Source organism: Sapajus apella, unplaced genomic scaffold, assembly GCF_009761245.1.
Source record: "Sapajus apella isolate SASKATOON/1434 unplaced genomic scaffold, GSC_monkey_1.0 scaffold92, whole genome shotgun sequence".
Classification (NCBI taxonomy): Eukaryota; Metazoa; Chordata; class Mammalia; order Primates; family Cebidae; genus Sapajus; species Sapajus apella.
The window spans coordinates 2,026,385-2,038,391 of NW_022437032.1; the positions used below are offsets into that span (position 1 = coordinate 2,026,385).

Here is a 12,007-nt window from a genome sequence, read left to right on the forward strand (position 1 = left end):
CTCATGCATTACTGGCTATTTTCTAGCAAGTCAAAATTTCTGTTCCAGCAACGTACAAGGAGGAACCTCTCAAGACTTCTTCCCATGAACTTTAAGTTTAAAAGCTGCCCGTAAAATCTGTAGCATCTGTTAGCTTTCAGGTTCTGAATTTTCTAAAGAAAACCACTTTGGATGTGTGTATGTAGCTGCTTAAGGAACCCTGTGTTTCCCACAGCTCAGATGCTAAAATGCAGAGTTGATCTCTAATAGGCAAACAGAAGGTATTCCATTTGCTAGTGTGAAATTTTTAATAGAAATATAAATAGGATTAACAGTTAAATTATTGATACCAAATAATAACACCAAAACTGATAGGGACATAAAAGGAGGCAAAATATTTGTTAAATAAAATAAACATAATTAAAATTGCCTGAGATGACTTAATTTTGCAAATGACATTTTGACTTTTAAGGCTCGATATTTCATCTTCTTTTCTGTTTTAGTTTTATTTTTGTTTTGAGACAGAGTTTTGCTCTTGTCACCTAGGCTAGAGTGCAGTAGCATGATCTCTGCTCACTGCAACCTCCACTTCCCGGTTTCAAGTGATTCCCCTGCCTCAGCCTCTTGAGTAGCTGGGATTACTCATGAGGCATGTGCCACCATGCCTGACTAATTTTTGTATTTTTAGTAGAGACAGAGCTTCACCATCTTGGCCAGGCAGGTCTCAAACTCCTGACCTCAAGTGATCCTCCTACCTCAGCCTCCCGAAGTGCTGGAATTACAGGAGTGAGCCTCTGATCCTGACATCAATATTTCATCTTCTGACAGTCTATCACTTGGAGGGAATGAGACTGATGGGTGTGACATTGATCCCATCATCTCCAAGCCATGCAACCTCTTGAGCCTCAGTTTACTCATCTGTTAAACGGTGATAATAATGTCATCTACACTTTATGGTTCTTGTGAGAATTAAATGAGATAATGCTTATAATGTGCTTACTTCAGAGCCTGAAATGTAGGAGGAAGTCAATAATATTAGGGGTCAGCAAACTGTAGCTCATGAGCCAAATACAGTCTACAAGCTAAAAATGGTGTTTACATTCTTGAATGGTTGAAAAAAATTAAAAGAAGAATGTTTTATGATGTGAATTCAAAATTCAAATTCAGTGTCGAGAAATAAAGTATTATCAGAACACAGCCATGCTTATTCCTTTACATATCGTCTATGGCTGCTTTGTTGCTAGGCAGTGAAGTTGAATAGTTTCAACAGAGACACTGATTGGCAAGGCCTTTGCAGGAAAAGTTTGCCACCTTCTGCAGTAATTGTTAGCAAACTAGCAAATGGGAGACAACATAGTGAGCATGTCCCAGTAATCAGTGATGATATTTCCTAGTGAAATGATACAGCTTACAGCTGACTCAGTGTCCATGCTGATTGAGGGAATATATAAAACAGAGTTAGTTTTAATTTCCTCCTGCCAAATAAGAGAGAAGGCATTAGTCAAAACAATGTATAGTACTCTACACCTTCAAAACAGGACAATTAGATGTGATTAACCATATTACAAGAGTGCTTTAAATAGAGACTTCTAGCTAAAATGTAGTTAAGATTATTCTTTAAAATTTCTCTACCTACAACTTTCCAGAACCAATCTATCAACCAATGCAAGGCCCACTGGTATTTAAAAAAAAAAAAAAAAAAGGACAGAGTGATTTCAAAATTTTTCAAAGTTTTTCACAGAAAGAAAAAATAAGACTTTGAAGCCTGTGGAAGTTTAGTGCTTTTCCTAGTATGTGCTTCTGGTCCTATCAGAAATAAATCTATTTTAACTCTTGAAATGATAGAATCTTTCAGTTGTAATTAGCAAATGTTTTGGTCATTGGTTAATTGAGTTAACGTTCTAACTAATGAAAAAATATATATATATTTCCTTCCAATAACCTGTAAGACCAAGGAAACAGGTACTTCTGTTTTTCATCTCTCTTAATAAGTAACCTCTCAGTTACAAGTGAAAGAAAACCCAATTCAACCGAGGTTAGAAAGAAAGTGGCATTTATTGGCTCTCATCACTAGAAAGTTAAATTGGTTTCAAATAAAGTTTAATTCAGGGCTCTCCCTGGGTTCAGCCTTCCTGACCTGGCTACATTTTCGGCTTTCCAACATCACATCACTCAGTCCAAAGTAAAGAAGCGATTTGTCAAGTAGCACCCTACATGTCTTAGAATTTGTTTGTTTCATTGACTGAAATGCATTCCCATGCTGTATTAGTCAGCTTTTACCAGGTTATGTTGCAGTAACAACCAAGTCCCAAATTTCAGTGCTTCTCAATAGCAAAGAAGCTTTTTTTTTCCTTTGTTTTGTTTTTCCTCACTAATGCTACAAGCCAGCTATCAGTTGGCTTTGGCTATCCCATGTGACCTCTTCCTGCTAAGATCAGTAGGGAAGCAGCAGCCCCTTCATTAAGGACATGCAGTTCTTGTTGCAGAGAAAAAATTACAGCAGGGGTAAATTATGCAGTGGCTCCTAAAGCTTCTGCTTAGGCATGGCGTATGTCATATCTACCCATGTTCCATTCACTAAAGCAAGTCACACATCAATGGTCACAGGTGTGTGATTCATTTACATTTACAGGAAGATTGAGTAGATAATCGGAGAAATAATGCAATCTGCTGCATGCCATGCTGTCTTTTTTTTTTTTTTTTTTTACTTGGGATTCGAGACAGAGTCTCTCTGTGTCACCCAGGCTGGAGCATGATGTTGGTTCACTGCAACATGCACCTCCTGGGTTCAAGCGATTCTTCTGCCTCAGCCTCCCAAGTAGCTGGGACTGCAGGCGCACACCACCATGCCTGGCTAATTTTTGTATTTTTAGCAGAGATGGGGTTTCACCTTATTGGCCAGATTGGTCTTGAACTCCTGACCTTGTGATCTGCCCACCTCTGTCTCCCAAAGTGCTGGAATTACAGGCGTGAGCCACCACACCCAGCTGCATGGTGTCATTTCTAAGTCAACTTGGTAGAGAAGCTCAACCATGTTGATTGGTTTAGACCTTTTCAATTGGCTTCATCCAAATTACATAGCCTTGAAGTTAGGAAAGATTGTTCCCCCAAAGCAAAATTAGAGTGTGTACGCAGATGAGAGAGAATAGTTACTGTGTAGGAAAAAAAAAAACTCTAGAAGCTCTTTGTAATCAATCACATTAAAAATCCAATCAAAATAATCTTTTAAATATTCTCAAATAGAAAGCTTTAATATTAATACTATGTTGTGCATGAAGTTTAAACGGAGGAAATCTATTTTGCTATTAATCAATTTCCAAAAGCCACAGCTCTAGTAAAAACTGTATAACCAAATTCCAAGAGTAAGTGTAGTATAAAATTTGAGGCAAAAAGGGAACCCCTTCACTGAAATGTATATTGTCAATATTAAATGTACCAGTCATCTTCGTGCAGTGCCTACCATATTCCCTACAGAAACCAAGCAGGGGGAATTTAATTCTAAAATATAGCACACATCTGATTTTAATTATGTCCATTCATGATACCCAAAATTAAAATGTGCAGATGCAGTCATATATTCTAAATAGGAAACAACTTTTTCCAAAGCCCTGGCCTGGGATAAATTTGGAAAATTATCCGAATAAAAATTGAATTCTTATGTTTGTATATGCAAATCAGATCCTTGCTTAGCCCAGATTGTTCTGGATTTCCACACTGGATGTCAGTGGATTTTCCTTGGCTACTAAAAGCCAACTCCTTGGCCTGACTTCAAAGTTAGTGGAAGTCTCCAGAAGTACTATATTTTCTTACCTACTGCAGTAGTTGTGTTCTGGAGAATGGACTTGTGGCCCAGGATTTATGGGTTATTATCTCTCCGCATTTGGAAAGGCTCAGCAAGGGAATCATTGACATCTAAATAGAATTGATTTACAGAGTTATTGCCATACAGTCTGATCATTTTATTTCTGAGTAATTTTTCCTCCAGGTCTTTGCACACACAAAAAAGAACTCACTGCCTCAAAGACAGAATACTTCTGAACCCAAACTCTGTTCCTTATCTGCTTAAGAGCCATCTTCTGTTTCTCCACTCTTCTACCCTTAGTCTGAGGCAAAGTTGCCAACTTTGCACCCCCAAAGTATTTGATCATGATTAGTCTAAATTAGTAATCTCATCTTCTTCACTAATAAGTAGCCTGGGAGTAAGGATGTGCCCTAGGTCCTACCAGTGAAATTTATGTGCCCTGAGGTAGGGGATCAAAATACAGATATTTATTTGGAACAAGTCTTTGGCTGTGACCTTCCTTCCCTCTCAGAACATTGGATTGAGGATGTGATATCTGGAATTGTGGCAGCTTTTTTATTATCATGAGATAACAAATAAAAGGATGAAAATTTAGCATGCCAAGAATAGTGGAGCCAAGAACAGAAAGAGCCAAAGTTCTTAGAGATATTGTGAAGCCACTGAACCAAGTCCAGAACTTCTTGTTCTGTGTTTTCATTGGTTAAGCCACTATTTGACGCATTCAGTTACTGCAGAAAATGCCATCCTCATTGTAATGCCTATTCACCTGTGGTGAGCCTTTGGTCAAGTCATTCAATTATTCACTCTTTATCTATAGAATAGGGATAATGTTATGTTTCCTAAGCTGTCAAACTATTTCTTGATGCTATTTATAAAAAATATTAAATACCCTGTACAACACCAGGCATAGTAAGAAGTAGCTATTAATATAATCATCTCTAAATAATGGATTTGTACATGGTTCATAATCCAGATAATTCATGCTCATGGAGTAAATAGCTCTAACATTAACACAAATAACAGTCACTAGCATTAACTGAGGGCATGGTGCTAAGAACTTGACATGTATTGCCTGATTTAATATGCAGACAATTTTCTGATATGTATACGATCCCCACCAAGAACAGAGAAGACCAAAGCATGGAGATGCTGAGCACTGAGCTTAGGTTAGCACACCGTAAGGGGTATAGATGTGACTTAGAGCCCAGCAAGGTGTTCTGGAGCATGTCCTCTATGACCACGAGTTAGACTGCCTACATTTCAGGCTCACCTGAAGGGTTCTTGTGGCTCACGCTTATTTTTCAGAAATGCGATTGAATTAAATCAGTCCTAGATGTGGAAATCCATGTCCACGCTCTGTTGTCATTCCCAGTCTCTGAAATGGCTCCAGTCTCCACCTGGTTTCTTAAAGACAGATTGGGGAGGGATAACATGGGGAGAAATGCCAGATATAGGTGATGGGGAGGAAGGCAGCAAACCACATCGCCATGTATGTACCTACGCAACAATCCTGTGTCCTTCACATGTACCCCAAAATCTAAAACTCAATAAAATACAAAAATACAATAAAAAATAAGAAATAACTGGACAAAAAAGAAAAAAAAAGATAGATTGTGGTCCAAAACCAGCAGCCCAGCAGCAGACCCCTCCTCACAGATAGGTTTTGTTTGGCCAATCCCGCGTTTTTAATCTTTTAACGTCCTTAGAGGGAACAACTTGACTCTAGTCTGCCATCATCCCTATCACTCCTTTTTGTCAAGCCTGGTCAATCCGTGCTGATATTCTCTGCCTTGCCTCCTGGGGACTTTTGAGTTTATAACTCCCCAATTTCCATTTTTGTTTACAAAAACGAAAATACTAGAAATTGTGTCAATACCTTAAGAAATTTAATTTAGCTTAAGAAATAAGATTTAGTTGCCAGATGTTGGGGTGTTCTCCATGCTGATTTATTGATGGGCAATTTCCTGAATCAGGTGACAATACAGAGACCAAGGGTTCTTCCCAATTTGGAAAATTTAGGTCATTTGCAAACCAATGGTATATTCTGTATGAAGGGAAAGAAAACAGTTTCTTAGCAGACCATATTTTTGGAAATAACTAAGTCCCCTTCTCCTATGCCCTGACACCAAGAGCAAGGCTCCAAGGAAGCTGGGGGTCTGGCCCAGCAAAGACAAATGAGAAGGACGCCTTTAACTCCATGGTAGTTTCCAGGGAGGCAGGAGACAAAAACCATGCCATTTAAAGGGCCAGATTATAAATATGTCAGGTTTCATAGGCCATTTGTGGTCTCCGCCCCAAATATTTTATCTTTTAAAATATTTCTTCCAACCCTTTTAATACATAAAATCCATCAGGCACAGTGGCGTGTGCTGATAGCCTCAGCTACTTGGGAGGCCAAGGTGGGGGGATCACTTGAGCCCAGAAGTTGAAAGCCAGCCAGGGCAACATACTGAGACCTCGCTTCTTAAATAAATAAAACTAAAAGATAAAGACCACCCTTAACCCAGGAGCCATACAGAAGCAGGCACCGGGCTGGATTTGGTAGTGTTTTGCCAGCCCCTGCCTGAGGAAACAAAGGAAATGATAAAACCCTCTCTTGGCCAGTTCACTCTGTCCTGTTGCAGGGAGCGACACAAATGCAGAAACTGTCCCAGGGGTGACTGGGGCCCTGCACAAATGGAGTGAGGCACTGCAAAAGAACACAAGTTGAAAGCAGAGTGTGGTAGATGGCCCTTCCATCCAAGCCCCCACAGACACTCAGAGGCAGAGGACACCAAGCTCACTAGGAACCACCTTCCATCCAAGCCCCACAGACTCTCAGAGGCAGAGGACACCAAGCTTACTAGGAACCACCTTCCATCCAAGCCCCCACAGACTCTCAGAGGCAGAGGACACCAAGCTCACTAGGAACCACCTTCCATCCAAGCCCCCACAGACTCTCAGAGGCAGAGGACACCAAGCTTACTAGGAAACATGCCCAGGGCCGTGAACAGCTTAGCCATCATTTTCTTGCCAAGTTCATTTTTCTTCTGAAAGCATAAACTTCATTTAAGTGAAATGGCAAATGACTGGTCAGGGGGTGGAAATTAGGTATCACTTAATGAGGAAGGTGAGTGGATTAAATTGAGTGGTTTTTACACTCTCCTTTCTACAAAGAGGACAGTTTCTTCACAGTTGCAGGGGAGCTGGAAAGAGAACTGGAAGCTGTCATGGTTACCGTCTCTAAGGTTGGACACTTAAGAAAATGATTATTCGTGATTTCTACACAGGCCAAGTGTAATTCACCTTGGTGGCAGATTAAGGAGGTGGGCTTACTAGAAGGGAATGGGTACTGGGCCTGCTCCGAAGAACAGTCCCCAAAAAGAACAACCTACCTGTTCTTCCCCTTGGTGGGGGGAAAGGATTCTGCCACTTCCATGTCAATGTGACAGTTGCTTGGAAATTGGTGTGTTGTACAACATAAGCATTACTTCTCCAAGATGTGCCTGTGTAGAAATGGTCATAGATTCAAAACTGTAGCTACTATGTGGTCAGGGGGCAACAAGGACCCCACTTTATAAAACATGTTTTGGGGGAATGTTTTGTTTTTCATTTTCTTATCACCTGGCAAAATAATCCAGGTGGTGTGTGAAGCACCAGTAGAGATTGTAAAGTCTGAGGAAGTAGAATCGGCCTTACAAACAGTGGACCTCAGCGAAGGAGATGCGACATCTGAACCCACAGAAGTCAAACTCAAAAGAGAAGAAAGCAAACCAAGAACCTCTCTGATGGCGTTGCTCAGACAAATGGTAAGCCACTTACTTCCAGTATAGGAAACCTTAAGTACCTAGAAGGGCTTCTGGAAACAATGGGCTCGTGCCACAGGTAGTAGGACACATAACTCTAGACAGTATGTATGCAATATGAGTGGAATATGAATTGTGTAGTGACAGCATTCCCTTTTCTCCTTCTGAGTCAATCATACAGAAAGTCTCCGTTTATCGCTAATATTCTTTAACCCTTCTTTAATGCCTGCTAACTCTTTCTTTTTTTTTTTTGAGACGGAGTTTCACTCTTGTTACCCAGACTGCAGTGCAATGGCGCGATCTCGGCTCACCGCAACCTCCACCTCCTGGGTTCAGGCAATTCTCCTGCCTCAGCCTCCTGAGTAGCTGGGATTACAGGCACGCGCCATCATGCCCAGCTAATTTTTTGTATTTTTAGTAGAGACGGGGTTTCACCATGTTGAGCAGGATGGTCTCGATCTCTTGACCTCATGATCCACCCGCCTCGGCCTCTCAAAGTGCTGGGATTACAGGCGTGAGCCACCGCGCCCGGCCTCCTGCTAACTCTTTCTAACCAAAAAGAGCTGATCTTGGGTTCAAGTTTCTTTTTATTTCAATAGTTTTGCGGGTACAGGTGGTTTTTGGTTACATGGATTAGTTCTTTAGCGGTGATTTCTGAGACTTTGTGCACCTGTCACCCGAGCAATGTACACTGTAGCCAGTATGTAGTCTTTTACCCCTCATCCCTCTCCCAGCCTTCTCCCCTGAGTCTCCAAAGTCCATTATATCATTTTTATGCCTTCACACCCTCATAGCCTAGCTTTCACTTATGAGTGAGAATATACCATATTTGTTTTCCATTCCTGAGTTACTTCACTTAGAAGAATGGCCTCCAGCTCCATCCAAGTTGGTGCAAAAGACATGGTTTCATTCCTTTTTCCAGCTGAGTAGTATTCCATTGTGTACATATGCCACATTTTCTTTATCCACTCATTGGCTGATGGACACTTAGGTTGGTTCCATATCTTTGCAATTGTGAATTGTGCTGCTATAAACATGTATGTGCAGGTTTTTTTTCATATAATGACTTCTTTTCCTTTGGGTATATACCTAGTACTGGGATTGCTGGATCAAATGGTGAATCTACTTGTAGTTTTTTAAGGAATCTCCACACTGTTTCCCGCAGTAGTTGTACTAGTTCACATTCCCACCAGCAGTGTAAAAGTGTTTCCTTTTCATCATATCTACAGCAACATCTTTTTTTTTTTTTTTTTGGCTTTTTAATTGAGGTTGGGTCTGAACTTTGGCACACAACAACATCTAACTAAAAGTTACTATTGTTGCGTATTTTTTTTACTGTGAATATATTTTTTATTTAGTCATTCTGTTTATGTTTTTATTTATTTTTAAAGTTTTCTTCTGTTGGTGGTCAGTGACACTGCCTTTCTCACTATGGCAATGATACGAGGTTTTCTTTGAAATACATTTGTTTACATAAAGAATATAAGGTATTTTAAGGATTATGTATTAAATAGTGCAAGTTATATATAGATGTGGTAAAAATTCCGAAGTTAACGTGAGTGACACAAATTTGGACGAAACTAGCTTATAGATAAATAAGGAAATGACAATATGATATTCCAATAGTGAAATATATAACTTAGTCAATGAATTAGCCATGCTTTTAATCTGTGTAGAACAGAAAGAAGATGGATAGATACTTTTTGGTGTTTATAAAAAAGCCATGCAGCCGGGCGCGGTGGCTCACGCCTGTAATCCCAGCACTTTGGGAGGCCGAGGGGGGTGGATCACAAGGTCAAGAGATCGAGACCATCCTGGTCAACATGGTGAAACCCCGTCTCTACTAAAAATACAAAAAATCGGCTGGGCATGGTGGCACGTGCCTGTAATCCCAGCTACTCAGGAGGCTGAGGCAGGAGAATTGCCTGAACCCAGGAGGCGGAGGTTGCGGTGAGCCGAGATCGCGCCATTGCACTCCAGCCTGGGTAACAGGAGTGAAACTCTGTCTCAAAAAAAAAAAAATAAAATAAAATAAATAAGCCATGCCCATTATATGTCTAAACAGCCAGGAGCTTAAATAATATAATGCAACAAAACCTAAATCAGTTGGAGAACAAAAAACAAAAATGCATGTGAAAGGTCATTAGTTTAATTCTCTTTTAATGAAAAACAAGAATTTCATTATAGTGTGCCCTTATTTTCAGGAGTATTTGGAGTTTAATCCTTTGAGGAAGCAACTCTCTAATTTCACAGGCTCAACCTGTTAAGGAATTCTTTCTAGCCCACAAAACAAAACAAAACAAAACCCTTGCCAATGGGAACTGAGGCATATTAGAAATAATTATGTTAGAAATTGCTGACAGGAATCATTTTCTTTTCTTGTTATATTCTCATGGAGTAAAAAGTGTAGGATCAATTGTGGGCGGCCCATATGGCAAAAACTGTATCTATCTCATTGGCCATTTGATCTGCAATTTGGCAGTGAAAATGGAGATTAAGACTTGAGATTTTTTTTTAACCAATTTTTACATGATGCCAGGAAAGAAAAGAACATTTGATCTGTTTCTGGCAACTCATCTAACTTACAAATGGGATCCCCAAATAGCTCATCATAATATTGAAAGTGATCAGCTTTTCCATTTCTGGATGGAATTGAAAGATACAGAAAAAAAAAAAAAAAAAAAAAAAAAAACCAGCAAATAGAATGACAGTCTTTTCCAAATAACCAACACAAAGCTCCTTCATTTAAAACAGGGAAAAATACAAGAAACTCCAAAGAAAGCATGGAAAAAAAAAAAAAAAAAAGACCTCTAAAGCACTGATAGCATCCATCTAAAACAAATTCTTAAATTCTAATGAGGTCTCATATTACTTAAATTTATCTCCCAGCATTATCTGTTAGATGTTGTTTGGGGAAAAAAAATTGGCGGTAGAAAATGGGTAAGTCTAAATTCTGAGGGAAACAAATTGAAAAGAAAAGTGTCCTTTGGAATCAATTCTCTATAGGACAGGGATGAAGATAGGCGAGGACACACTTTCCCCCAGCAATCTCCAGTGGATTCTTAGAATTGGGTCTCATGATGTCCATTGTTGTTATTACCAATTGCCCATGAAAAGGCCTGGGAACATGAACATTATCTTTGCAAAATTTAAACACTGATTGTAGGAATTTTCTTTAAAATTTCAGATACTCTAGTTATTGTCTTTTTTCTGTTTTGCTTTCGTTACAACACTATATTTATACTGTGATTAATTCAAATAAACAAATGATGATTTTCCAAAATCCCTACCACTCCCTATTGTCATACATGGTCTAGCTCAGTCATTTATGTTACTGACCCTTTCCCTGTGGGTATTTGAGTTTGCAACCCCTGATAGAGAACCATCTTATTCTTCAGAACCACTTATTTGAATTATATGGTCTGGGTTTATCCTACTCAGATAATCCATTGCTCAGTGGATGGACATTTGGAATGTTTTCAACTTTTTGCATTCATTTATTCACTTACTTGTCAAATAATTATTGAGTGCTCATTATATTCCGTATACAAGGGATACAACAGTGAACATAAACAGGTGTAGTCTCTTTCCCCATGGAGAATCAAACAGACATTTATTTTTAACTCTATCCTCATGTCCAGTGATCACACAAGTGTCTTACCCAGGTTATCTGTTGCTTCTCAAACCTCCATGAAGATCCTTATACACCTACTTTTATGCACATGTGTTAATGTCCCCATTGGGTAGATTTCTGCAAGTTGGCTCTAGTGATTATTTTTAGGAAATACTTTTTGGTAACATGTTCAAGGCTTCCAAACTGATTCAAAGTCTTTGGATTTGTGCAGGAAAGAAAAAACTTACTCTAACAGCTTGAAAATAAGAGACAACATCTGGCCCATCACTGAGGGTTTTGGGGGGTGGGGGTTGAGCCAAATTAAATGTTTCCAACAAATTTTGCATATTGTTAGCAAAATATCAGATAATTTAAATAACTGAGTTAATGGAAGAGAAAACTCAATTGCAAAACCTATGCTTTGTATTCAGTTTCTCCATTCGCCGAATTATTGCTTTTCTACTTTTCTGTCCTTTGCATCTCTCCTTCTCCCTCCCTCCCTCCCTCTCTCTCTCTCTCTCTCCACCCCCCCCCCTTTTTTTTTTTTTTTTCTCTCTCTCCCCAACAGTCTCGCTTTGTCACGTAGGCTGGAGTGCAATGGCATGATATCGACTCACTGCAACCTCTGCCTCCCAGGTTCAAGAGAGTCTCATGTCTCAGCCTCTCAAGTAGCTGGAATTACAAACATATGCCAACATACCTGGTTAATTTTGCATTTTTAGTAGAGACAAGGTTTCACCATGTCAGCCAGGAGGGTCTCGAACTCCTGACCTCAAGTGATCTGCCCACCTCAGCCTCCCAGAGTGCTGGCATTACAGGCATGAGCCA

General features: G+C 39.6%; 1 protein-coding gene across 11 annotated transcripts in view; it reads left to right on the forward strand.

The window, feature by feature from the left end:
* The window catches only part of BCAS1 (breast carcinoma amplified sequence 1), a 118,273-nt gene that overhangs the window by 90,839 nt on the left and 15,427 nt on the right, over positions 1-12,007 (forward strand). For 7 of the 11 annotated variants that reach the window (XM_032255954.1, XM_032255956.1, XM_032255963.1 and 4 more), the window contains one exon: positions 7,402-7,569. The exons of the other annotated variants lie outside the window; for them this stretch is intronic. In XM_032255954.1, coding sequence (XP_032111845.1) covers positions 7,402-7,569 — 168 coding nt within the window. The remainder of the gene's footprint in view (positions 1-7,401; positions 7,570-12,007) is intronic. 11 annotated transcript variants of the gene reach the window in all.